Below are 24,580 nucleotides of genomic sequence, written 5' to 3'. Positions count from 1 at the left end.
TGGCGGAGGCATATTCCGCACCTGTCCGGCCTCCTGCGCCCTCTCTATGTGGTCACCCGAAAAAAGGCCCCCTTTGAGTGGGGTGAAGAACAACAGAAGTCGTTTGAAGATGCTAAGCTAGCTGTACAACAAGCGCTACCTTTGTCTCCAAGGGTACCTGGTGTACCGTTTGAACTGCAGGTGACCGCCGATGTGGATGCGGCGCACTGGAGCATGTGGCAAAAACAAGCAGGACGGCGAGTTCCTCTGGGCTTTTGGTCAAGGAAGATGCCAGATGCTGCAACAAGCAGTGGACCGGTTAAACCAGCGGGTGGGGAAGGGGGGCACCCCGTTGGAGCGCCTGTTTCCCCCTGATGGTAACCAGGCCGGCATTGACATGGAGGAAGACGAGGAAAAAATGGTGTCTGTTGTAGGACAGCAGGTATGGGTCCGTTATCCTACAGGTGAACGCCTCCCGGGGGAGATCATTGCTATGGCCCAGGGGAACACCCGTTGGGTGGCTGTGGAAGGGCATGATCAGGTGGAATGTTTAAATACAGAACGCCTGACTAAACGCGAATGATTGTCTGTTTTCAGGACTTTGATGATGCTCTTGTACGGCCTGCTGACACTCCTCCCTCTCGGATCCAGTTCTCGTATCTGGTTTTGTGACGATGGCACCGACCAGCTACACTTACCCGTCGGTGACAGCTGCATGTGTCATGCGAGTGGATGGAGGGTTGACCGGTTAACTTGTAATTGGTACAATGGTTTGTGTTTGTTATTCTGTTAATAATTTTTGTGGCTTTATATGTTTTTGTGATTAAGCAGGTTATTCAACGCTGTGTAACCCCTCGCCGCCGTTGACGAGTTGGTACCGAAGGGGTGGAGTGTATTGTAGGAAAAGACTGTGGGACTTGAGAGGTTAATGGGTTGCTATAAGTTCCCACTCAGCAGGTGGTATTTGGTGGGGTAGTGGGTTGTTAATGTAGCAGGATGGATGGCGTCGGGACAGGAAATGCAACAATGCAATCGGTCCCAGCTCGTCAACCGTAACGCGTCCTAAATTGTCCTGTGGTAACTGTACCGTGTAGGCATGTAGGGGCACTGTACAGGACGTCATCATGTTAAGATATTTATTGCTCTCATTGTTCCAAGGGGATATAGAAAGGGGCCAGGGGCTGTGAGGTGAGAGGCAGAGGAGAGAGAGAAGACAAGCAGGTAGACAGAGAGAGGACGACATGCAGTCCGTGGAGAAGGACAACAACTAGCAAGACCAGAAGGAACCCCAGGTGGGGACGAAACATCCCAGGTGAAGACCGCGTTCGCTGGCGTGGGTGCTTCATCACACCTGTTCCTGGCCCCGTATAAGTCGTGTGGGAGTGGGATTAACCACACGTTGATAAGTATTGCTTGTATCGGGAAAAGGGCAGTTGCACAGCGTGCGCGTTGATAAGTGTTGCCTGTATCGGGAAAAGGGCAGTTGCACAGCCGTGGGTAGTTAAGCTAAGCCGCTTTCCGCAATGAAGTGTCATTTATGCTAATATTTTACCTTACTAATAAACAAGTGTAATCCTGTGATCTGGTGTACAGTCTCATTCTTGTTGCGGATACATTTTCTCTGATACCACGGTCCTGCTTGGTCGGATAACTTTCCGTCCATAACAAAGACACAGCCTCAGAATGTAAGGATGTCAAATTAGAACAGAGGTGAGGAATTTCTTTAGCCAGAGGGTGGTGAATCTGTGTAATTCATTGCCACAGATGGCTCTGGAGGCCAAGTCATTGTGTATATTTAAAGCAGAGATTGAAAGATTCTTGATTAATCATGGTGTCAAAGGTAATGGGGAGAATGAAGGAAAATGGGGTTGAGAGGGGTAATAAATCAGCCATGATGGAATAGCAGAGCAAACTCGATGGACTGAATATCCTAATTCTGCTCCTATGTCTTACAGTTTTATGTAAAAAAAAATCACTTTTAAGTGCATTGAATGACACAAATTCCAGATTGCCTGAGTTATATGGGTTAACATTATAGAATTAGCTTTACTTGGGTTCACAACACATACAGTGAAATGTGTCATTGTGTCAACAGCAATCAGTCTGCAAAAATCACCACGTCCCCAGCACTAAAGTAGTATGCCCTCAACCTACTAACCCTAACCCATACATCTTTGGAATGTGGCAGGAAACGGGAACACCTGGAGGAAATTCACGGGGAGAATGTACAAGCTCCATGGAGACAGTGACAGGAATTGAATTCCGATCTTCCTGTCACTGGTGCTGTAGGTGGTTAAGAAGGTGCATGGTGTGTAGGCCTTTATTAGGTGGGGGGAGTGGTGAGTTCACGAACCATGAGGTAATGTATCTCAAAACCCTGGATAGACCACATGGAGTATTGTGTTCAATTCTGGTTGCCTCATTGTAGGAAGAATGTGGAAGCTTTAGAGAGGGTACAGAGGAGATTTACCTGGATGCTGCCTGGATTAGAGAGCATGTCTTTAAAGGAAAGGTTGAGTGAGCCTGGGCTTTTCTCTTTAGAGAGAAGGAGAATGAGAGGTAACTTAATAGATTTACAGGTAACAGATTTACAAGAGTTCACAGCCAGCATCTTTTTTCCCCAGGGAATACATGGAGACATAACATTAAGGTGATTGGAGGAAAGTATAGGGGAATGGCAGAGGTAAGCTTTTTACACAGAGGGTGGTGGGTGCATGGAATGCCCTCCCAGGAATGGTTGCAGAGGCAGATATATTAGGGGCATTTAACAGACTCTTAGATGAAAGAAAAATGGTGGGCTCTGTAGAAAGGAAGGTTAGTTTCATCTTAGAATGGTTTAAAAGGTCTGCACAAGATTGTACTGTGCTGCATTGTTCTAAGCTCTATGATGACTCACCATTAATGCAAATAGTCTCAATTTGCCAATCCATATTAATCCTGAATGTTTCGCTGTTTCAACATGCATATGACAAATAAAACTAATCTTTAATCTTTGTCGTTTAAAATATTGCTTTGGAGAGGGTGCAGAAGAGACTTTAAAAGCTGCTGCTTGAATAACAGGGCATGTACCGTAATGAGAGGTTAGACAAATTTAAGCAACACACACAAAATGCTGGAGGAACTCCAGCAGGCCAGGCAGCAGCTATGGAAAAGAGTACAGTCGACGTTTTGGGCTGAGACCCTTTGACAGGAAAGGTCGACTACTTTTTTTTCCATAGTTGCTGCCAACCTACTGAGTTCCTAAAGCATTTTGTGTGTGTTGTTTGGATTTCCAACATCTGCAGATTTTCTTTTGTTTGTGGTTAGACAAATTTAGGTTGTTTTCTCTGGAGCTGCCAAGGCTGGGGAGGTTTATAAGATTATAAGAGGCATAGATAGTGTAGACAGATGGGTTGAAATGTCTAATACCAGAGGCATGCATTTAAGGTGAGAGGGGGTAATTTCTAAGGAGCGGTGAGGGTCAAATTTTTTACACGGAGAGTGGTTGGTGCCTGGAATGCGCTGCCTGGGGTGGTGGTACACATAACCTTTAAGAGATGTTTTGATAAGCACATGAATGTGAAGGAAGTGGAAGGATATGGACATTGTGTAGGCAGAGTTGATTAGTTAGCCATTTGGCAATTACTAATTTAATTGTTTCAGTACAATGTTGTGGGCCAAAGGGCCTCTTCCTGTGCTGTGCTGTTCCACGTTCTAACACAAAGCCTGGAAATCAGCCTCACTCGAAATATCGAAACATACAGTGAAATGCTTTGATTTGCATCAACGACCAACACAGACAAAATATATGCATGGCCGCAATTTACTAACCTGTACGAGGGTGTGAAAACTGGATCCCCCTGAGGAAACACAAACAGTTATTCGATGAGGTGGTAGAAAAAATGGGGGGGAGAGGTAGGACTACAGAAGTAATATTTCTGCATCCATTACATTTGAGACACTTGATTGTACTCATTTAGAGATACAGTATGGCAACAGGTCCTTCCAACCCAGTGAGCCCGTGACACCCAGTGACCAAATAACCTACTAACCCGTACGTTTGGAATGTGTCAGAACACTGGAACACCTGGAGGAAACACAGACAGTCACGGGGGAAATGTACAAACTCCTTACAGATAGCGGCCGGAATCAGAACTGGTTTATTATCACCGGCATACGTCACGAAATTTGTTAACTTAGTGGCAGCAGTTCAATGCTATATGTGATAAAATAGAGGAAAAAAATCAATTATAATAAGTAAATATATACATATTTAATAGTTAAATTAAAGATAGTGCAAGAACAGAAATAATTAAGGTGAGGTAGTGATCATGGGTTCATTTAGGAATTGGATGGCAGAGGGGAAGATGCTGTTCTTGAATTGCTGAGTGTGTGCCTTTAGGCTTCTGTACCTCCTACCTGATGGCTCCATTGAGAATAGGGCATGTCCTGGGTGATGGGGGCCCTTATTGATTGACGCCGCCTTTCTGAGGCACTGCTCCTTGAAGATGTCTTGTATACTATGGAAGCTAGTAATGATGGAGATGACTAATTTTCCAACTTTCTATAACTTCTTTCGATCCTATGCAGTAGTCCTGCCCCCCCACCCCCCATACCAGATAATGGTACAACCTGTCAGAATGCTGTCCACGGTATATCTGTAGAAGTTTTCAAATGTTTTAGCTGATAAACCAAATCTCCTCAAACTCCTAATGATATACAGCCACTGCCTTGCCTACTTTATAGCTGCATCAATATGTTGGGACCAGGTTAGATCTTCAGAGATATTGACACCCAGGAACTTGAAATTGCTCACTCTCTCCACTTCCGATCTCTCTATGAGGATTAGTTGTTTTCCCTCATCCTCCTCTTTCTGAAGTCTACAATCAGCTGTTTGGACTTACTGTCGTTGAGTTCAAGATTGTTGCTGTGACACCACTCAGATAGCTGGTATATCTCGCTCCTGTATGCTCTCTCATCTTCATCTGAGATTCTACCAAACAATGGTTGTATCAACAAATTTATAGATGGCATTTGAGCTATGCCTAGCCACACGGTCATGAGTATAGAGAGAGTAGAGCAATGAACTAAACACACATTTTTGGGGTGCACCAGTGTTGATCGTCAACGAGGAGAAGATGTTATTACCAATCCACACAGACTGTGCTCTTCTGGTTAGGAAGTCAAGGATCCAATTGTAGAGGAAGGTACAGAGGCCCAGGTTCTGTAGCTTATCAATCAGGACTATAAGAAAGATGTTGTTAAATGCTGAGCTAAGGTTATCGAACCACACCCTGACAAAGGTGTTTGTATTGTCCAGGTGATCTAAGGCCATGTGAAGAGCCATTGAGATTGCATCTGCCATAGACCTATTGTGGCGATAGGCAAACTGCCATGGGTCCAGGTCCTTGCTGAGGCAGGAGTTGATTCCAGCCATGAGCAACCTCGCAAAGCATTTCATCGCCACAGATGTGAGTGCTACTGGATGATAGTCATTAAGGCAACTCACACTGCTCTTCTTGGGCACTGGTATGATTGTTGCCCTTTTGGGGCAGGTGGGAACTTCTGACTGTAGCAGTGAGATTTGAAAATGTCCTTGAATACATTCGCTTGTTGGTTGGCACAGGTTTTCAGAGTCTTATCAGATACTCCATCAGTGCCTGCCGCTTTGCAAGGGTTCACTCTCCTGAAAGACACCCTGACATCGACCTCTGAGACAGAGATCACAGGGTCTCCGGGTGAAGCAGGGATCTTCACAGCTGTAGTTATATTCTCCCTTTCAAAGCGGGCATAAAAGGCGTTGAGTTCATCTGGTAGTTAAGAACCACTGCCATTCATACAATTGGGTTTCACTTTGTAGGAAATAATGTCCTGCAAACCCTACCAGAGTTGACGTGCATCTGATATCACCTCCAACCTTGCTCAGAATTGTTTCTTGGTCTTGAAATAGCCCTCCACGAGTCATTGCTGGTTTTCTTGTACATACCTGGGTCACAGACTTAAAAGCCACAGATCTAGCCCTCAGCAGACAATGAACTCCCTGGTTCATCCATGGCTCTTGTTTTTGGATTTTAGAGGGAGTTTTCATAGGCACACACTCATCCACACAGGTTTTAGTGAAGTCGGTACCACTGCATCATACTCATCCAGATTCAAAGATGAATCCCGGAGCGCTGTCCAGTCGACCAATTCAAAGCAGTCCTGTAAGCACTCCAGTGGCTCCACTATCCATACCTTCTTGAGTATGGACCCAGGCCCATGCAGCTGGTGGTGCAGACTTCTGTCTCCACATATACTCGGAGGAGCAGTACAGCCAGGTGATCAGACTTCCCAAAGTGTGGGAGTGGTAAGCACTCTTGATGGTGATGTAACAGTGGTCCAGTGTGTTGTTTCCTCTGGTACTACATACAAGTGATTTGTTGATGATAATTATTTAGTCACAAACATGAGAAAATCTGCAGATGCTGGAAATCCATGCAATACACACAAAGTGCTGGAGGAACTCAGGAAGCATCAATGGAAAAGAGTTTAACAGTTGATGTTTCAGGCTGAGACCTTTTATCTTTAGTGACTTTTTCAAGCTGGCCTGGAACAAATAGAACCCTAATTGTTGGTGCTGTAAACCACTACACTACCGTGACATCACCAATATCAGGGATTGCCAGTGATCCCAATTCCTGCTTGCTCAATTTCCATTTTTGTGTAAAGATGGCCTATTAATTTGGAAAAATAAAGCAACATCTTCTGATACTGAATTATCAAGAAATCCAGCAGCCCTTTATTCATCTGTGTTCAACTGCAATTTCCATTTCAACTTTAAAACTATTTACTCACTGTGTTTAACAGTTATTAAATGGAGCTTAAATATTAGGATGACATTCTATAACACCAACAACATGCACTGTTTGATGCAAGAAGATTTGATTAAAATTCTAAACATTAGCCCTGTAAGTGAATGTAATAGAATTTGATAGTACCATGATTGTCATCTTCAAAATGGTGCTATTTCTGCAGTAATCTAATTAGTAATTTAAAATACCTGTTGTTCAAGGCTTAGAAGCAATATCTAAATAATAAAGTCTGAGAGAATGGTCAAACTAAGCAGAAAATTATGAGCTCACAAGCCTTGTTAGACTGGAATGGAGGGTCCACAGCACTGGATTGGAAAAAGCTGTAAACTCAACCAGCTCCATCATGGGCACTAGCCTCTCCACTATCGAGGGCATCTTCTAAAGGTGATGCCTCAGAAAGGGCAGCAACATCATTAAGAACCCCCATCACCCAGGATATTCCTTCTTCTTATTGCTACCTTCAGACAGAAGCCTGAAGATGCATATTCAATATTTTACAAAAAAATCATCCTGTGAGTGGCAGTTCTGTGGGCAAAAACATCTCGTTAATGAGAGAGCTCGGAGGAGAGGGCCAGATTGTTCAAGCTGACAGGAAAGCAAAGTAACTCAAATAACCAGAGTGGTGTGCAGAAGAGCATCTCTGAATGCTTCGAACCTTGAAGTGGATGGGCTACAGAGGCAGAAGTCCATGGATACACACTCAGTGGCCACTTTATACAGGAGGTTCCTAATAAAGTGGCCAGTGAGTGTAAATCATGTCCACAGCTGCACTATAAAAGGCAATGCTAGACATCCAAATGTGCCTTTAAAGATCTCTAAACACTTGGCAGGTTATACAGTGATGTAAAATTGAGGGCCAACATATTTGTGCTTGATTCCCGGTTGACCCAACTCTCTTTACCCCACCCCTATCACATTCCACCCTGTCAGCGGTTTGCCCCTCTCAACTTTAAAGTCCAAAGTTCAGAGTTCAAAGTAAATTCATTGTCAATGTACATCTCTGTCATCATATACATCCCTGAAATTGATGTTCTTGTGGGCATTCACAGTAAATACAAAGAAACACAATAGAATCAATGCACCCAACAGGACAAACAACCAATATGCAAACAACAACAATCTGTGGAAGAAAAAAAGAATTAATAATAATAATAATGTGACTACTGAGTGTATTTCCTGACTGATGCAAGTTTGTGATACAAATCTCATCTGGGGTCCAGGTTACTTATCCATGTGAACCATGACTGGAACTACCGTGAAAATGGGAAATGATTAACAGATCACTTAAAGCTCTAAACATGACATCACATTTTAATGACATGGGAGGAAAAAGAATACTCTCTATAGGTGCTCATTGTAAAATGGAAAACAAGGTATATAACCCTTTTTAATTTGGCAGTTACAAAGCTACAAGTAAATGAACGAACCATACGCTGTGGATAATTAAACCTGAAATCAGTACCTGTAACTGTTCTCCAATATTCCTGCCTAAAATAATTTTGAAGCAGCAAGACATTATATTTTTTAATTTCAGAGTCTGGATAAAAGAAGCCCCCCCCCCCCCCCCACCATATTAAGATTTCAGGACTGATGAAGGATCTTGGCTTCGATACATTAACTGTTTATTCCCATCCATAGATGCTGCCTAACCCGCTGAGCTCCTCCAGAACATTGGGTGCGTTGCTTAAAATTTCAGCTTCATGATTTTACATTTCAGTACAAGTTCAAGTTTATTATCATCTGACTGTGCATATACACAATCAAATGAAACAAAGTTCCTCCGGATCACAGTGCACCCAAAAAAAACATTTATCACATACAGCACATAATAGAAAATATTACCACAAATAAGTTAATAAATTATAATTCAAAATGCATGTAGTGCATAGCACAGGTAAACAGTAAACAGTACATTAAAAGCTTGGTGTCCTAGTGATGAGACCTCGATGGTGGCAGGGTATTCATTTGTCTCAGAGCCCGAGGGGAGAAACTGTTACCCAGTCTGGCAGTCCTAGTTCTGATGCTCCTGTACCTCCTTCCTGATGATAGAGGGTCAATGTCATTGTGGGATGGGTGGTGGGGATTCTCAACATTGCCAGATACTTACAGTTAGTTTAGGGTTAATAAGTTGCGGGCATGCTACGTTGGTGCCAGACACACAGCGACATTTGCGGGCTGCCTCGGGCACATCCTCAGACTGTATCGATCAATGCTGTATACAATGGATTTCACTGTATGTTTCAATGCACAGGTGACAAGGGTTAGCATGTCCTACCCATGACCGTGTCCTCCAGGTGCTCTGCGTTCCACACACATTCCAAAAGCGTACAGGTTAGGGTTAAGTAAGTTGTGGGCATGCTCTGTTGGAGCCAGAAACATGGTGACGCTTGTGGGCTCCCCCAGCACAATTCTCGACACAGATAGCATGTGATAAATAAGGCTAATCATTAAATCTTCATCTCTTCTGTTGACTTCTTTCTTGAACCACGTGCTGAAGCCACAGATAGACCAGGCACAGAGTCTTAATCTTAAACCATAACTGAGTTAATGGGTACCTGCCACCCTGAAAGATTCACCAGTCTGGTTTCAGGTCCATGATGACGTGAACTATGATACATGGTTCATTCATGCTGAAATCTATCTGTAGACTAACAAAACACAAGAGATTTTGCTTGAAATCTTGCGCAACGCACACAAAATGCTGGAAGAACCCAGCAAGTCTGCTAGCATCTACTGAGGGGAATAAACAGTCAAAGTTTCAAGATATCCCTTCATTAGGATCCGTCATCAGGAGTCCTATCTATGGAGGCTCATGGACCAAAATGTTGACTCTTTTTACCCCTCCGTAAATGCTACCTGTTTATTGCCCCTCCGTAGATGCTCTCTGACTCGATAAGTTCTTTCAGCAGTTTGTGCGTGTTGTTATTGACTTGACAGGCTGTGACATGTGTAAAGCCGCCGTGCTACCCATACGGGGTCAGTCAGATGGAGGAGCTCCCGTTAACCGCTCATAACCCAAGGACAAATGAATCACTTGATACTGGGTCATGCAGTCACAGCACACCAAAGCAGGACGTGTGGCCCATTTTGTCTTCATTGACCACTGGACGTTGTTGCTGTGCTATCCAGCATTTTTAAAGTCAGTCATTACTATTGTCTGCATTTCACTTATTTACTACGAGCTTATCATTTTGGATTTGCTGTGACTTAAGGAAAATATTTTGATTCATATATGGTGGTTGTCCATCATGTCCAGCAGTGACAGGAAACCTGTGTGGGAGAGTTTTTAAAGTGGAAATGTCATTACACTGGGACAGTTCCACTCTCTCGTCCTCAGAAGTCCAGGTCCTGCGGTATGGGGACTTCCTTGGTTGACCATAAGACCATAAGGTATAGGAGCAGAATCAGGCCATTTGGCCCATTGAGTCTGCTCTGCCATTTCATCATGGCTGATCTATTTCCCTCTCAGCCCCAAACTCCTGCCTTCCCTTTCATGCCCTGACCAATCAAGAATCTATCCACCTCTGCCTTAAATAGACCCAATGACTTGGCCTCCACAGTCACCTGTGGCAATGAATTCCACAGATTCACCACCTTCTGGCTAAAGAAATCCCTCCTCATCTCCATTACAGTGGATGACCATGACTTCTTCATCTTGCCTTTCACTCTCCACGGAGCTTTGCAGAACTGCCTCCCTGGATGTTGGATGTCACTGTAGATCTCATCCAGCCGGTCTGCCAGAGCAGATTTCATGAGCTAGGACAGGAATGTCCCTACCTCACCGGCGTGCTTGTTTAGCTCGCCTGTTGAAGTGGTGTGTCCACTGTCACATGCAAACAGCTACTTGGAGCCACAGGTGAGAGCTGAGTGTCCGGTGGGGACCAAAGGTGAGTGAGCTGCCACAGAATGGACATGACAAACTCCTTCACCAGAGATCCTACCCTTCCCTGAACACCTCCAATTTGAATATAAAACTGGTGTGACTGCCCTAGGGATCGAAGAAATGCACAGATTCTTTGATTGAAAATGAATTAGGCATCTCTGCTGTATTACAGCAGTCCGACCAAAGAAGCACTGGGAAAAATATGTTGTGGTTATTGGCTGCAATGTTTGATGAAACTGTTCCAAGTACATCCCCTGGTGACTCTGCAGAGAAAAACACATTTATTATTAATACGCTGGAGATCAGAATCATTACAATTGTAAAGATTAAAATCTCATCTGGAGGTGGTCAGGCCTACAGATCAAATCTGATTAAAAATTGGATCAAACTTTCAGGCAACAGTAAGAATTTGTATTACTGTGGTGCGATCACTCGAGTGGAGTATTTATTTATTTAATTTTAGAGATACGGTGTGGAACAAACAGACCCTTACGGCCCTACGAGCTGCAACACCCAGCACCCCACCTATTTAACCCTAGTCTAATCACAGGACAATTTACAATCACCAATTAACCTACTAACCAGTAGGTCTTTGAAGTGTGGGAGGAAACCAGAGCACCTGGAGAAACGCCATTTGCTCACGGGAAGGATGTACAGACTTTCTTATAGAGGATGTGGGAACTGAAGTGTGAACTTTAATGCCTGACCTGGAATAGCATTGTGGTAACTTGTACGTTACTCTCGTGCCCACATTGTGTTGCAATGTTCTCCAAAGGGTACATGTGACATTAATAAACAAAATCTAACCCAACATGTGACAATAATCAATCAATTCCAATTCAACAAAGTTATGTTATCCACTTCTGTTATCTCCACTGTTTGTGTTTTCTAGACACCTACCACTCTCTGTGTAATTGATTTCCCTTGCCTCGTTCAGCTCCGGTTCATTTGGACAAGTTTGAAGTCGATGACGATGGGAGTGGGGAATGGACTGGTGTTTGGCGCCACCTGCCTGCGCTTGACCAGTCTCCCTCTTCCTCTCGCTAGCTGCTTTGGAGGAAAGTGCAGGACCCTTGGATTCCACGTTACAAGGATTGCTCAGTGAGGCTGTGGATGTGCTTTGGGGATGTTGAGGCTCACAGCGCATGTATTTTTGGATTCTGGTTAACTCTTTTGCTGTTTTTGAGCAGTTTGATAAGAGCGATGGATGCAGACAGGTATGCTTTAGTGAAGAGTGCTCTGCATGCAGCCTGCAGTGGGCTAGCTACGCAATGCTGAACTGAACTAATCTGAATACTACTGGCTCCTGATTTGATGCTCACTATTCCACGTGTAACGCGCTGTAAGGTTTCACTGCTCGTAATGGTTTCTCTGTAGCAGCAATGTTTGGATTATGACTAGAGATAATTGGGCAAGTTAGCCAATGAGTGGGATGTTGTTCTCTCTTGTGTATCTGGGAGCAGGGATTTCACGGTCTTTTGTCGGGGAACAATGGAGAGAGAGGAAGTGAATGGAGAGAGTTGGTAGACCGCCAGACAGAGTGAACTGAGGAGCAAGGGTACGAGGGTCCGAGGGTCGGCTACACTCAGAGGAGGATGGCGGGAACAAATGGACGACACTGTGAGCTCCAACATTTGTGCGTTAGACTTTTCGTGGGAATGAGTCTTTTTTTTTGTTTCTTTACTAACCATATAGTCAAATAGAGAATTATAAAGCTCAATTGTTTAATCCCATATTGTGTACAGTTTGTGGTACTGATTTGTAACAGGGGAAACAGAGAAGCAGTTTCAGCGACAGGTTACTATCGATGCAATGCTCCTCAGACAGGATGAAGAGGTCAATACTCCCCAATGCCATTAGGCTTTACAATTCTACCGCCAGGACTTAAGAACTTTTTAAAAGCTATTATTAATGCTTTTTGAGATGGTGATTTAGATGCATATCGTATTCTTTACTGAGTTAAGTATTGTATGTAATTAGTTTGCTACAACAAGTGTATGGGACATTGGAAAAAAGTTGAATTTCCCCATGGGGATGAATAAAGTATCTATCTATCTATCTATCTATCTATCTATCTATCTATCTATCTATCTATCTATCTATCTATCTATCTATCTATCTATCTATCACACAGCATCCACCCAAATGAGATCAGGATCAGAATCAGAATCAGAATCAGAATCAGACTTTAATCGCCAAGTACCTATGCACATACAAGGAATTTACTTCCAGCAAATGTTGTCTCTCTGCTCATAACAATAATAATGATAAATATAAATGAAAATATAAATTGTACATACAGGTAGTGCAATCCAAGTAATAGTTAGCTGACAGTTAACCGGCAGTTAACTGTTCAGCAAAGTGACCGCAGTAGGGAAAAAATTTCTCCAGTGCCTATTAGTCTTAGTCTGGAGGGATCTGAAGCGCCTACCAGACGGAAGCAGATCAAACAGTCCATGCGCAGGATGGGAGGAGTCCTTTATGATGTTCCCCGCCCTCTTCTTCAACCTGGAAGAGTACAGGTCCACAATAGAGGGCAGGGAGGCTCCAATAATGCGCTCGGCAGTCCTCACTGTGCGCTGTAGTCTGGTTCTATCCTGCTTGGTGGCGGCTCCAAACCACACAATGATGGAGGTTAAATTCTTAAATTCGGCTGGGCCGGGGGCTATCATCCCCTAGATTAAGCTGCTAGACTCTTTATCAGGACACTGATCTTGATGAAGGGTCTCAGCCCAAAAAGTCAACTGTTCACTCTTTTCCATAGATGCTGTCTGACCTGCTGAGTTCCTCCAGCATTTTGTGTGCATTGATAGGAAGAATGTGGAAGCTTTAGAGAAGGTATAGGGGAGATTTACTAGGAGGCTGTCTGGATTAAAGAGCATGTCTCACAAGAATAACCTCCACAGGGTTTGTCTGTTGACAGGACCCCAGGTGGCTGTAGAGGCTGATCTCAGTTCCCTCATTACCAGAAAGTTAGGGTTAATTTCCTTAATGGAGAATGACTGTGTGGGACTTTGTTTAATGTAGGGAATCTGAAGAACGGGCGGCCACTACATGGTCCTTGACAGACTTGGGTCAGGGTCCAGTGGCATGGAGTGCAAGACAACCAGGGATCCTTCACGACTACAGCCTTCCTTCTCCTTCTCTGCCATGTGATGTGTCATTATCTTTCATCAACTCTACTGCTGCGGTCTTAGTTGGATTGGTCTTTGTGTGGAACCTCCTCCTTAACCTTACTACCATGGGCAACTCTTCACAAGCCTCTCCACAACGACAAGGTGATGGTCCTTGGAGAAGATTATTGAATGTCTTGAACACAGCAAGACTTCCCGAGATGCTCCATGGTTGGCACGAAGTAGAGCTGGTCTCTCACAGTTCTTGTGACCTAGGTTTCATTCTGACCTTGGGTCCCACCTGCATGGAGTCCACAGTTTCCATGTGACTCGTTTCTCCAGTGTACTCCAGTTTCCACCCACATCTTAAGGACTTCTGAGCTGGTAGGTTAATTGGCCATTGCAAATTCGGAGTTCAAATTTCAAGGCTTAAAGTAAATTTATTATCAAAGTACGGACTATCGTGCAGCAGTACTCACATCTACAGTGATGAAATGCTTTGAGAGGTTGGTTATGGCTAGAATCAACTCCTACCTCAGTAAGGACCTGGACCCATTTCAATTTGCTGCAATAGGTCTGAAGGGGATGTGATTTCAATGGCCTTGCACATGGACTGAGATCACCTGGACAACACAAATACCTATGTCAGGATGTTGTTTATTGACTACAGCTCAGCATTTAACACCATCGTTGCTACAATTCAGATCAAAAAGCTCCAGAGCCTGGACATCAGTAGCTTCCCACCCCCCAAATGCAAGTGGACTCTTGACTTCCTAACCGGAAGACCACAGTATGTGTGGCTTGGAAATAACATCACTACCTTGCTGACAACACTGGAGCACATCAGGGATTTGAGCTTAGCCAACTGCTTTACTCTCTCTGCACCCACGATTGCGTGGCAAGACACAGTTTATATGCCTTCTATAAATTTGCTGACAATACAACCATTGTTGGCAGAATCTCAGATGGGGAAGAGAGGACATACAGGAGAGAGATACACCAGCTAGTTGAGTGGTGTTGCAGCAATAACCTTGCACTCAGCATCACTGATTGTGGTCTTCCGAAAGGGTAAGATGAATGAACACATACCAGTCCTCCCAGAGCAACTAGAAGTGAAGAGAGTGAGCGTTTTCAAGTTCCAATGTGTCAATATCTCTGAGGACCTAACGTGGACCCAATATATCGATGCTACTATAAAGAAGGCAAGACAATGGCTGTATTTCATTAGGAATCTGAGGAGATTTGGTTTGTCAACTAAAATACTCGATGTACAGATGTACCATGGAGATCATTCTATCTGGCGACATCACTATCTCGTATGCGGGGGATGGTGCTATTGCACAGGATCGAAGTAAGTTGTAGCGAGTTGTAAAATTAGCCAGCTCCACCATAGGCATGTAGTATACAGGGCATCTTCAAGGATCAGTGCCTTAGAAAGGCGGTGTCCATTATTAAGGATCTCAACCGCCTAGGACATGCCCTCTTCTCATTGCTACCATCATGTATTGCATTGTACTGCTGCTGCAAAGTTAACAAATTTCACAACAAATGCCGGTGATATTAAACCTGATTCTAATTCTGACTGTATTTGCCACCATTTGTACTTCCCTAAGCTTCATTTTCTTGCAGGCATTCATGGTAGAGCAAAGAAATGCAATAGGATCAATGAAAAGCAACACTAAAACAAAGGAAATGACTCTCAGAACAACAACACACACAAAATGCTGGTGGAACACAGCAGGCCAGGCAGCATCTATAGAGAGAAGCGCTGTCGACGTTTCGGGCCGAGACCCTTCGTCAGGAGTAACCAAAAGGAAAGATAGTAAGAGATTTGAAAGTAGTGGGGAGAGGGGGAAATGTGAAATGATAGGAGAAGACAGGAGAGGGTGTGATGAAGCTAAGATCTGGAAAGGTGATTGGCAAAAATGATACAGAGCTGGAGAAGGGAAAGGATCATGGGACGGGAGGCCTCAGGAGAAAGAAAGGGGGGGTGGGGGAGCACCAGAGGGAGATGGAGAACAGGCAAACAACTAAATATGTCAGGGATGGGGTAAGAAGGGGAGGAGGGGCATTAACGGAAGTTAGAGAAGTCAATGTTCATGCCATCAGGTTGGAGGCTACCCAGCCGGTATATAAGGTGTTGTTCCTCCAACCTGAGCTTGGATTCATTTTGACAGTAGATAGACAATTCATAGATTGACAATAAACAATTCATTTTGGCCATGGATAGACATATCAAAATGGGAATGGGATGTGGAATTAAAATGTGTGGCCACTGGGAGATCCTGCTTTTTCTGGCAGACCGAGCGTTGGTGTTCAGCGAAACGGTCTCCCAGTCTGTGTCGGGTCTCACCAACATATAAAAGGCTACACTGGGAGCACCGAACGCAGTATACCACACCAGTCGACTCTCAGGTGAAGTGTCGCCTCACCTGGAAGGACTGTCTGGGGCCCTGAATGGTGGTGAGGGAGGAAGTGTAAGGGCAGGTGTAGCACTTGTTTTGTTTACAAGGATAAGTGCCAGGAGGGAGATCAGTGGGAAGGGATCGGGGGGATGAGTGGACAAGGGAGTCATGTACGTGTAGATCCCTGCGAAAAGCAGAAGGGGGGGGGGAGGGAAAAATGTGTTTGGTAGTGGGATCCTGTTGGAGGTGGCGGAAGTTACGGAGAATTATACGTTGGACCTGGAGGCTGGTAGGGTGGTAGGTAAGGACAAGGGAACCCTATCCCGAGTGGGGTGGCGGGTGGATGGGGTGAGGGCAGATGTGCGGGAAATGGGAGAGATGCGTTTGAGAGCAGAGTTGATGGTGGATGAAGGGAAGCCCCTTTGTTTAAAAAAGGAAGACATCTCCTTCATCCTGGAATGAAAAGCCTCATCCTGAGAGCAGATGCGGTGGAGATGGAGGAATTGTGAGAAGGGGATAGCATTTTTGCAAGAGACAGGGTGGGAAGAGGAATAGTCCAGGTAGCTGTGAGAGTCTGTAGGCTTATAGTAGATATCAGTAGATAGGCCGTCTCCAGAGATGGAGACAGAAAGATCAAGAAAGGGGAGGGAGGTGTCGGAAATGGACCAGGTAAATTTGAGGGCAGGGTGAAAGTTGGAGGCAAAGTTAATGAAGTCGACGAGCTCAGCATGCGTGCAGGAGGCAGCGCCAATGCAGTCGTCGATGTAGCGAAGGAAAAGAGGGGGATGGATACCGGTATAGACTTGGAACATGGGCTGTTCCACAAAGCCAACAAAAAGGCAGGCATAACTGGGACCCATACAGGTGCCCATGACTACACCCTTGGTTTGGGGGAAGTGGGAGGAGCCAAAGGAGAAATTATTGAGAGTAAGAACTAATTCCGCTAGACGGAGGAGAGTGGTGATAGAGGGGAATTGCTTAGGTCTGGAATCCAAAAAAAGCAAAGAGCTTCGAGACCATCTCGGTGGGGGATGGAGGTATATAGGGACTGGACGTCCATGGTGAAAATAAGACGGTGGGGGCCAGGGAACTTAAAATCATTGAAAAAATTCAAAGCATGAGAAGTGTCACGAACATAGGTGGGAAGAGACTGAACAAGGGGGGATAAGACAGTGTCAAGGTATGCAGAAATGAGTTCAGTGGGGCAGGAGCAAGCTGAGACAATAGGTCTACCTGGACAGGCAGGTTTGTGGATCTTGGGTAGGAGGTAGAAACAGGAAGTGCGGGGTGTGGGAACTATGAGGTTGGTGGCAGTGGATGGGAGATCCGCAGAGCTGATAAGATTGGTGATGGTATAGGAGACAATGGCCTGGTGCTCCTTAGTGGGGTCATGATCAAGGGGTAAATAAGAGGAGGTATCAGAGGGTTGTCGCTGTGCCTCGGCCAAGTAGAGGTCAGTACGCCAGACAACAACAGCTCCCCCCCTTATCAGCGGGTTTTATAGTGAGGTTGGGATTGGTGCGGAGGGAGTGGAGAGCAGAGCGTTCGGAAGGAGTGAGGTTGGAATTGGAACAGGGTGTGGTGAAGTTAAGACGGTTGATGTCCCGTCGGCAATTAGCAATAAAGAGATCCAGAGCAGGCAGAAGACCAAAGCAGGGTGTCCATGAAGAGGAGGAGGGTTGAAGATGGGAGAAGGGGTCATCGGTGGGGATAGGAGAGTCCTTGTCAAAGAAGTAAGCTCGGAGACAGAGCCAGCGGAAGAAGAGTTCAGCGTCATGGCGTACGCGGAACTCACTGAGGTGTGGGCAAAGGGGGACAAAGGTGAGGCCCTTAATGAGGACAGAGCACTCTGCCTCAGAGAGTTGAATGTCGGAGGGAATGGTAAAGACCAGGCACGGATGAGAGATGAGATCAGAGGGGGGAGGGAGGCTGGTAGAGTCAGTGGAGAGGGAAGGGTTGGGGTGAGAGGAAGATGGAGCCTCTGAGGGCCCAGGAGCTGACGATGGGATCTGAGGGAGAGGAGATTGCAGAGTGGTGGTGGGGGAATGATTCTCAGGGAAGTTTGTAGTAATATATGCATACTTTGACAATGAACTTTGAACCTATGTGTTTTTGGGATATGGGAGGGGAACTGGAGACCAAGAAAGATACTAGCATGGATAAAAGATTGGCTGGCCTCGTAGGAAGCAAAGAACATGAATAAAGGGGAATTTTCTAGTTGGCTGCAGGTGACAAGTGGGCTTCATGAGAGGAACTGCAAACCAGGAAGATCAAAGGTCTCATGAAAATTAACCCACTTCATTCTTGGATGCTTTATTTTGTTAGTGGATGCCCCATGACCTGCTTTTGTTAAATTATAGTGTCAATTAGATAAAAGAACAAACTATGAATGGAAACCAGCCACTGCATAACCCTGAGGTATCGATATGCAGCCCATGATTGACACTTATCTGTTAAAATTTATATTCAGCCTGGGAACTAGACCTGAGTGATCCAAACCATCAGACCAATAACTCTACTAAAAACTCAATCATTAGGAAAATATGCCTCTCTAATGTCTTCTGTAGGAACATTTTCTGCCCAATTACAGCTGGTGTAAATACTATCCATTGGGGGTCATAAAATTAATCTTGTAATCAGAGGCTTAAATTCAAGAGTTGCTGATAGGCCGAGGCTTTGAAATTATCAATAAAATAATCATATTTTGAGCATTAGAAACCTCTTAAACAAACTATCTGATGTGAATAATTCTGCTGATCAAGTTTCTCTGATGAACTAGTTGGATATTCCTAACGTCAATTTAAGGAAATGAGTCATACAAAACCAGGTGTCTCTTCGGTTCATTTCCCAGACTGTTCTAAATTGTCGTATTTAACCTCAGATAACAGTAAGATGCTCCAAGCAGTCTTCATAGATCAAAATTCAAAGTTCAATGTAAATATATTATCCAAGTACATATGTCACCATATACAACCCTGAAATTTACTTTCTTGCAGGCATTCACACTAGGAAAAGAAGTACAATAGAATATATGAAAAGCTACACATTAAGACTGACAAACAACCAATGTGTGAAAGATAATAAATTGTGACAATTAAAAAAAGAAAAAAATAAGCAAAATAATAATAATAAATATATAAGTAATACATATTGAGAACATAAGTTGTCAAGTGCTTGAAATTGAGTCCATAGCTTGTGGAGTCATTAGAGTATTGGGGTGAGTGAAGTTAGCCACTTTGGTTTAAGAGTGGTTGAGGGTTCATAACTGTTTCTGAACCTGGTGATGTGGGATCTAAGGCTCCTGTATATCCTTCTCAATGGCAGCAGGGAAAAGAGAGCATGGCTTGGATGGTCAGGGTCCATGCAGATGGATGCTACTTTCTTGGGGCAGTTCTCCTTGCAGATGTGCTCGATGGTGCGGAGGTCTTTACCTGTGATGGAGTGGGCCACATCCACTACCTTTTGTAGGGTTTTCTGTTCAAGGATATTGGTGTTTCCATACTACACCATAATCATAAGCTAAAAAGATTATTACTAATTGTTACAAACTCTGATGGATAGGTCATGTTATCCGGATGCCCAACTCACAACTCCTCAAACAGATCCTTTAATCCTGTTTGAAAGAAGGTCAGCGAGCTCCTGGTGGACAAAGAAAACATTTCGAAGATAACATCTATATCAGCCAGAAGAAATTCCACATTACATCTAAAAACTGGGAAGGCATGGCACTCAATAGATACACCTGGAGGAAATCTGTTCAAGTGCGAGCTGTGCTGAGTGAGAACAACCTCCACTGTGCCACAGAGAACAAACGGGAGAGTGAGAGGAGGGACTGAACAACCACTGGCCACAGCCTTCACATTCTCATGTCCACACTGCCTCAGAACATGTTGATCCCAGAATGGCCTCTACAGCCACCGAGGACCCACCAATAGACAACCCCTTAGTGATGGCACAGAGGAAGAGAGGGAGACACACACACACACACACACACACGAGGGAGACACACATGTACAGAGGATGAGTTGAGTGATGGCACTAGTACTGATTGTGATCTACTTTTTTTGTATATGTTTTAGTGTCAACTAGATGGCCCTTCTGATCCAATTATGTTCTTCAAAGGCAGTCTTATAAACTTTCCTTATCCTAGTTTCCTGCTAGTAATTCAGAATCAGATTCATTAACATAAAACCTGGTTCTGAATTGGATTTATTTATTGTTTTATAGCAGCAGTAGATAAAAATGCAAAAAAGTGCAATAGATAAAAATGCTATAAGTTACAATAAGAAATATAAAAAAATAAGTTCTGTAAGTTGTGCAAAAAGAGAGGAAAATAGTGAGGTAGTGTTCATGGATTCATGGACCATTCAGAAATCTGATGGCGCAGGGGAAGAGGCTGTTACTAAAATGCTGTGTGCCTCAGGCCCCTGTACCTCTTCCCTGATGGTAGCAACGAGAAGACCGACCTGAATGGTGAGGGCATATCCTAGGAGATGAAGATCCTTAATGATGATGCCAGCTTTTTGAGGTCTTGCCTTTTGATGATGTCCTTGATAGTGGAGAGGCCAGGGCCCAAGATGGAGCTGGTTGAGTTTACAACCCTCTGCAGTTTTTTCCTTAATCGTCAGGAAAGTTGTGTTAAACATCAGAGGGCCTTGTTCCACATCTCATCTTTTTACTGCATCTTGGTACATGTGACAATAGTAAATCAAGTCAAACCAATTACAGAAGACAGCAGTAATGTTTCAACTCTCTTCCAACTTCAAAATTCAAGGTAAATTTATTATCAAAGTACATATATGTCACCGTATACATTCATTTTCTTGAGTGCATGCTCAATAAATCCATAATAGAATAATAACCATAATAGAATCAATGAAAGACCACACCAACTTGGGCGTTCAGTGGTGGGGTGAGTGAAGTTATCCCCTTTGGTTCAAGAGCCTGATAGTTCAGGTGTAATAACTGTCCCTCAACCTGGCTGTGCGAATCCTGAGGCTCCTGTACCTTCTTTCTGATGGCAGTTGAGAGAAGAGAGTATGTAGGTTGAGGAACTAGTTCAGTGTTGAGGTGAGTGAGGTTCCCCATGCTGGTTCAGGAGCCTGATGGAAGGGGTAATAACTCTTCCTCGATCTGGTGGTGCGGGCTACAACTCCTGATGGCCTGGATGGTGGGGATCCTCGATGATGGAGGCTGCTTTCTTATGTAATGTGCTCAATGGTGGGGGGGGGGGGGGGGCTTCCTTTAGGTGCTCTAGTTTCCTCCCACAGAGTTATCGGCACGCTATCTGGTGTTGGAAGCATGGTGACACGTGTGGGGTGCCTCCAGCATATTCTCAGACTATATTGGTGCTTTCACAAATGACACATTTCTCTGTATTTTTGATGTACTTGAGACAAATGAAAATAATCCCGTAACCATGACTGGAAAGAGCAGGGTCTGGTAAAATGCCTCCTGAAAGGTTACTGCACGTGATGAGAGTGCATGGGGCTGGGGACAATTGATTCGCTTGGGGCTTTTTAAGGGCAATACTTTGGGAAATGACAAAAAATGTTCCCAGTAGCAAACACACCTATATATTATGTTTGCTACTGGGGCATATTGGGCATAAAAATCAGAATCAGGTTTAATATCACTGGCATATGTCATGAGATGTGCTGTTTTGTGGCAGCAGTATAGTGCAATACATAATGGTAAGACAAAAACCTATCAATTACAATAAGTAGATAGAAAAAATTAGATTAAATAAGTGGTGAAAAATGAGAACAAAAGATTAATGAGGTAGTGATTATGAGTTCATTGTCCATGCAGAAACCAGATGGCAGCGGGGAGGAAGCTGTATTTAAAATGTTGAGTGAGTGTCTTTAGGCTCCTGTATCTCTTGCTTGAAGGTAGCAATGAGAAGAGGGCTTGTCCTAGGTGATGGAGTTCCTTAACCCATAGGATGCTGTATTTTTGAGGCATCGGCTTTTGAAGTTGTCCTCGATGCTGAGGAGGGTAGTTCCCATGATGGAGCTGGCTGAGTTTACAACTTTCTGCAGCTTTTTCCAATCCCGTGCAGTAGCCCCTTCATAGTAGACGGTGATGCAGCCAGTCAGAATGCCCTCCAGGGTATATCCGTAGAAATTTGTGAGTCTTTGGTAAGATCAAGGGATAGGAAGTTTGCAGAGGTTCTAAGAAGTAATGTTTTTCTTCCAGAGGCTAGTTTCCAAGCTGGAGTCAGATATCTAAGGAGGTGGTGAAGGCAGGTCCCCTCACAACATTGAAGAAGTATGTAGGTACCTTGCATCGAGGCTCAAGATTGAAAGAGCCTGCAGCAAGATGTAGACTCAGCCAGCTCCATCAATGGCACAACGCTCCTCACCATTGAGGACATCTCTAAGTGGCAGTGGTTAGCACAACGCTTTACAGTACCAGCGATCCAGGTTCACTTCCTGATGCTGTCTATAAGGAGTTTGTCTGTTCTCCCCGTGACAGTCTGGTTTCCTCCCACAGTCTAAAGATGTCCCGGTTGATGGGTTAATTGGTCATTGTCAATTATCCCATGATCCCATTCCCATCAGATTGCCGACAGGTGGTGAGGCTGGGCTCCCTCACTTCTGCCCCACAGGTGCCCCCTAGTGTTGTCTCTGAGTCCCCTTCTCTACTCCCCTTACACCCACGACTGTGCTGCCTCACACAGCTCCAATCTGCTGATCGAATTTATAGATTTCACAACTTTGATCGGCCTTAGTTCTAGCAGTAATCAGACAGCCTACAGAGGAGAGGTTGACACCCTGCTGTCACAGTGGTGCCAGGATAACAACCTCTCCCTCAATGTCCAAAAACAAAAGAGCTGATTGTGGATTACAAGAGGAATGGAGACAGGCTCGCCCCGATCAACATCAATGGTTCTGCAGTTGAGAGGGTGAGTAGTTTCAAGCTCCTCGGTATACACATCACTGATGATCTCACCTGGACTGTACACATCAGCTTTATGGTAAAAAAAAGCACAACAGCGTCTCTTCCACCTCAGGCGATTGAAGTAGTTCAGCATGCTCCCCCTCCATCACCCCCCAAATCCTCAAGACCTTCTACAGGGGCACCATTGACAGCATCCTGACTGGCTGTATCCCTGACTGGTACGGGAACTGCACCAACCTTGATTGCTGGACACTGCAGAGAATGATACGGACAGCCCAGCACATCTGTGGATGTGAACTTCCCTCCACTGAGGACATTTATAGCAGCAGGTTCAGAAAGAAGGCCTGGAAGATCATCGGGGACACCAGTCACCCCAACCATAAACTGTTTCAGCTGCTTCCATCTGGCAAATAGTACCGCAGCGTTAAAGCCAGGACTAACAGGCTACAGGACAGCTTTTTTCTTTAAATTCATATGTCTTTACATCTTAACGGAGTCATAACATCGATTTTTATTCCCTCACGTTGTGAAGTGGAAGTAAGATTTAAATAAATTCTAAATTGTAAAAAAATTAGGCTAGGGTTAAACGTGGGGACGCTGGCCCATGCGGCTCAAAGGGCTGGAAGGGCTTATTTCTGCTTTGTACCTCAATAAATAAATAAAATGGTAGTCCCTCATTAATGGCCGTCAGCACCAGGGACATGACCGCTTCTCAGTGCTACTGTCTTTTCGCACTACTTCTTGTAATATGTTTAACATGTTCAACCATGCTGTGTTGAACATGTCCTTGCTTAGAAATTACCTAAGGTTACCCACAACTCTCTATTTTTCTAAGCTCCATGTATCTATCGAGGAGTCTCTTAAAAGACCCTATTATATCCATCTCCACCACTGTCACCGGCAGCTCATTCCACGCACTCACCACAGTCACTACCCCTGACATCTCCTCTGTATCTACTTCTAAGCACCTTAAAACTGTGCATTCTCATGTTAGCCATTTCAGCCCTGGGAAAAAGCCTCTGACTATGATCAATGCCTCTCATCATCTTATACACCTCTATCAGGTCACCTCTCATCCTCCATCGCTCCAAGGATCCCCACCACCCATTACTACCATCAGGGAGGAGATACAGGAGCCTGAAGACCCACACACAACATATTGGGAACAGCTGCTCCACCTCCATCATCAGATTTCTGAACGGACCATGAACCCATGATCACTGCATCATTATACCTCAAAAAGCCCGGCTGTGAAAGGAGGAGGGTTGAGCAACACCCATCCTGAAAGCTCCAAAGACCTCACTCCTGGGAAAGGAAGGATCTTCACCTCGAAAACGTACGAAGTTGTGTCCTGAAAGTGGAAGCCACAGGGTTATTCAATCTTTGGCCCAGGTCAGAGGACTGTTGAGCTGCTGTTGACAGCTTTTGCCCCAGAAGGGGTGATGGAGTCAAGAAGAAGCAGAAGCT

At 44.5% G+C, this 24,580-nt stretch overlaps 1 protein-coding gene across 2 annotated transcripts in view; it reads left to right on the top strand.

Annotated features, from left to right (window-relative positions):
* The window catches only part of LOC140737623 (methyl-CpG-binding domain protein 3-like), a 131,326-nt gene extending 129,766 nt beyond the window's left edge, over positions 1-1,560 (top strand). Inside the window, exon 8 of one of the 2 annotated variants that reach the window (XM_073064090.1) lies at positions 577-1,560. In XM_073064090.1, coding sequence (XP_072920191.1) covers positions 577-772 — 196 coding nt within the window. In that variant the 3' untranslated portion in view covers positions 773-1,560. The remainder of the gene's footprint in view (positions 1-576) is intronic. The other variant, XM_073064093.1, reaches the window with a different exon arrangement.
* The last annotated feature ends 23,020 nt before the right edge of the window (positions 1,561-24,580 follow it).

Source organism: Hemitrygon akajei, chromosome 13 (genome assembly GCF_048418815.1).
Source record: "Hemitrygon akajei chromosome 13, sHemAka1.3, whole genome shotgun sequence".
In the NCBI taxonomy this organism is placed as follows: Eukaryota; Metazoa; Chordata; class Chondrichthyes; order Myliobatiformes; family Dasyatidae; genus Hemitrygon; species Hemitrygon akajei.
Note: the sequence above shows the minus strand (reverse complement) of the source record. Positions and strands in the feature narration are given on the sequence as shown.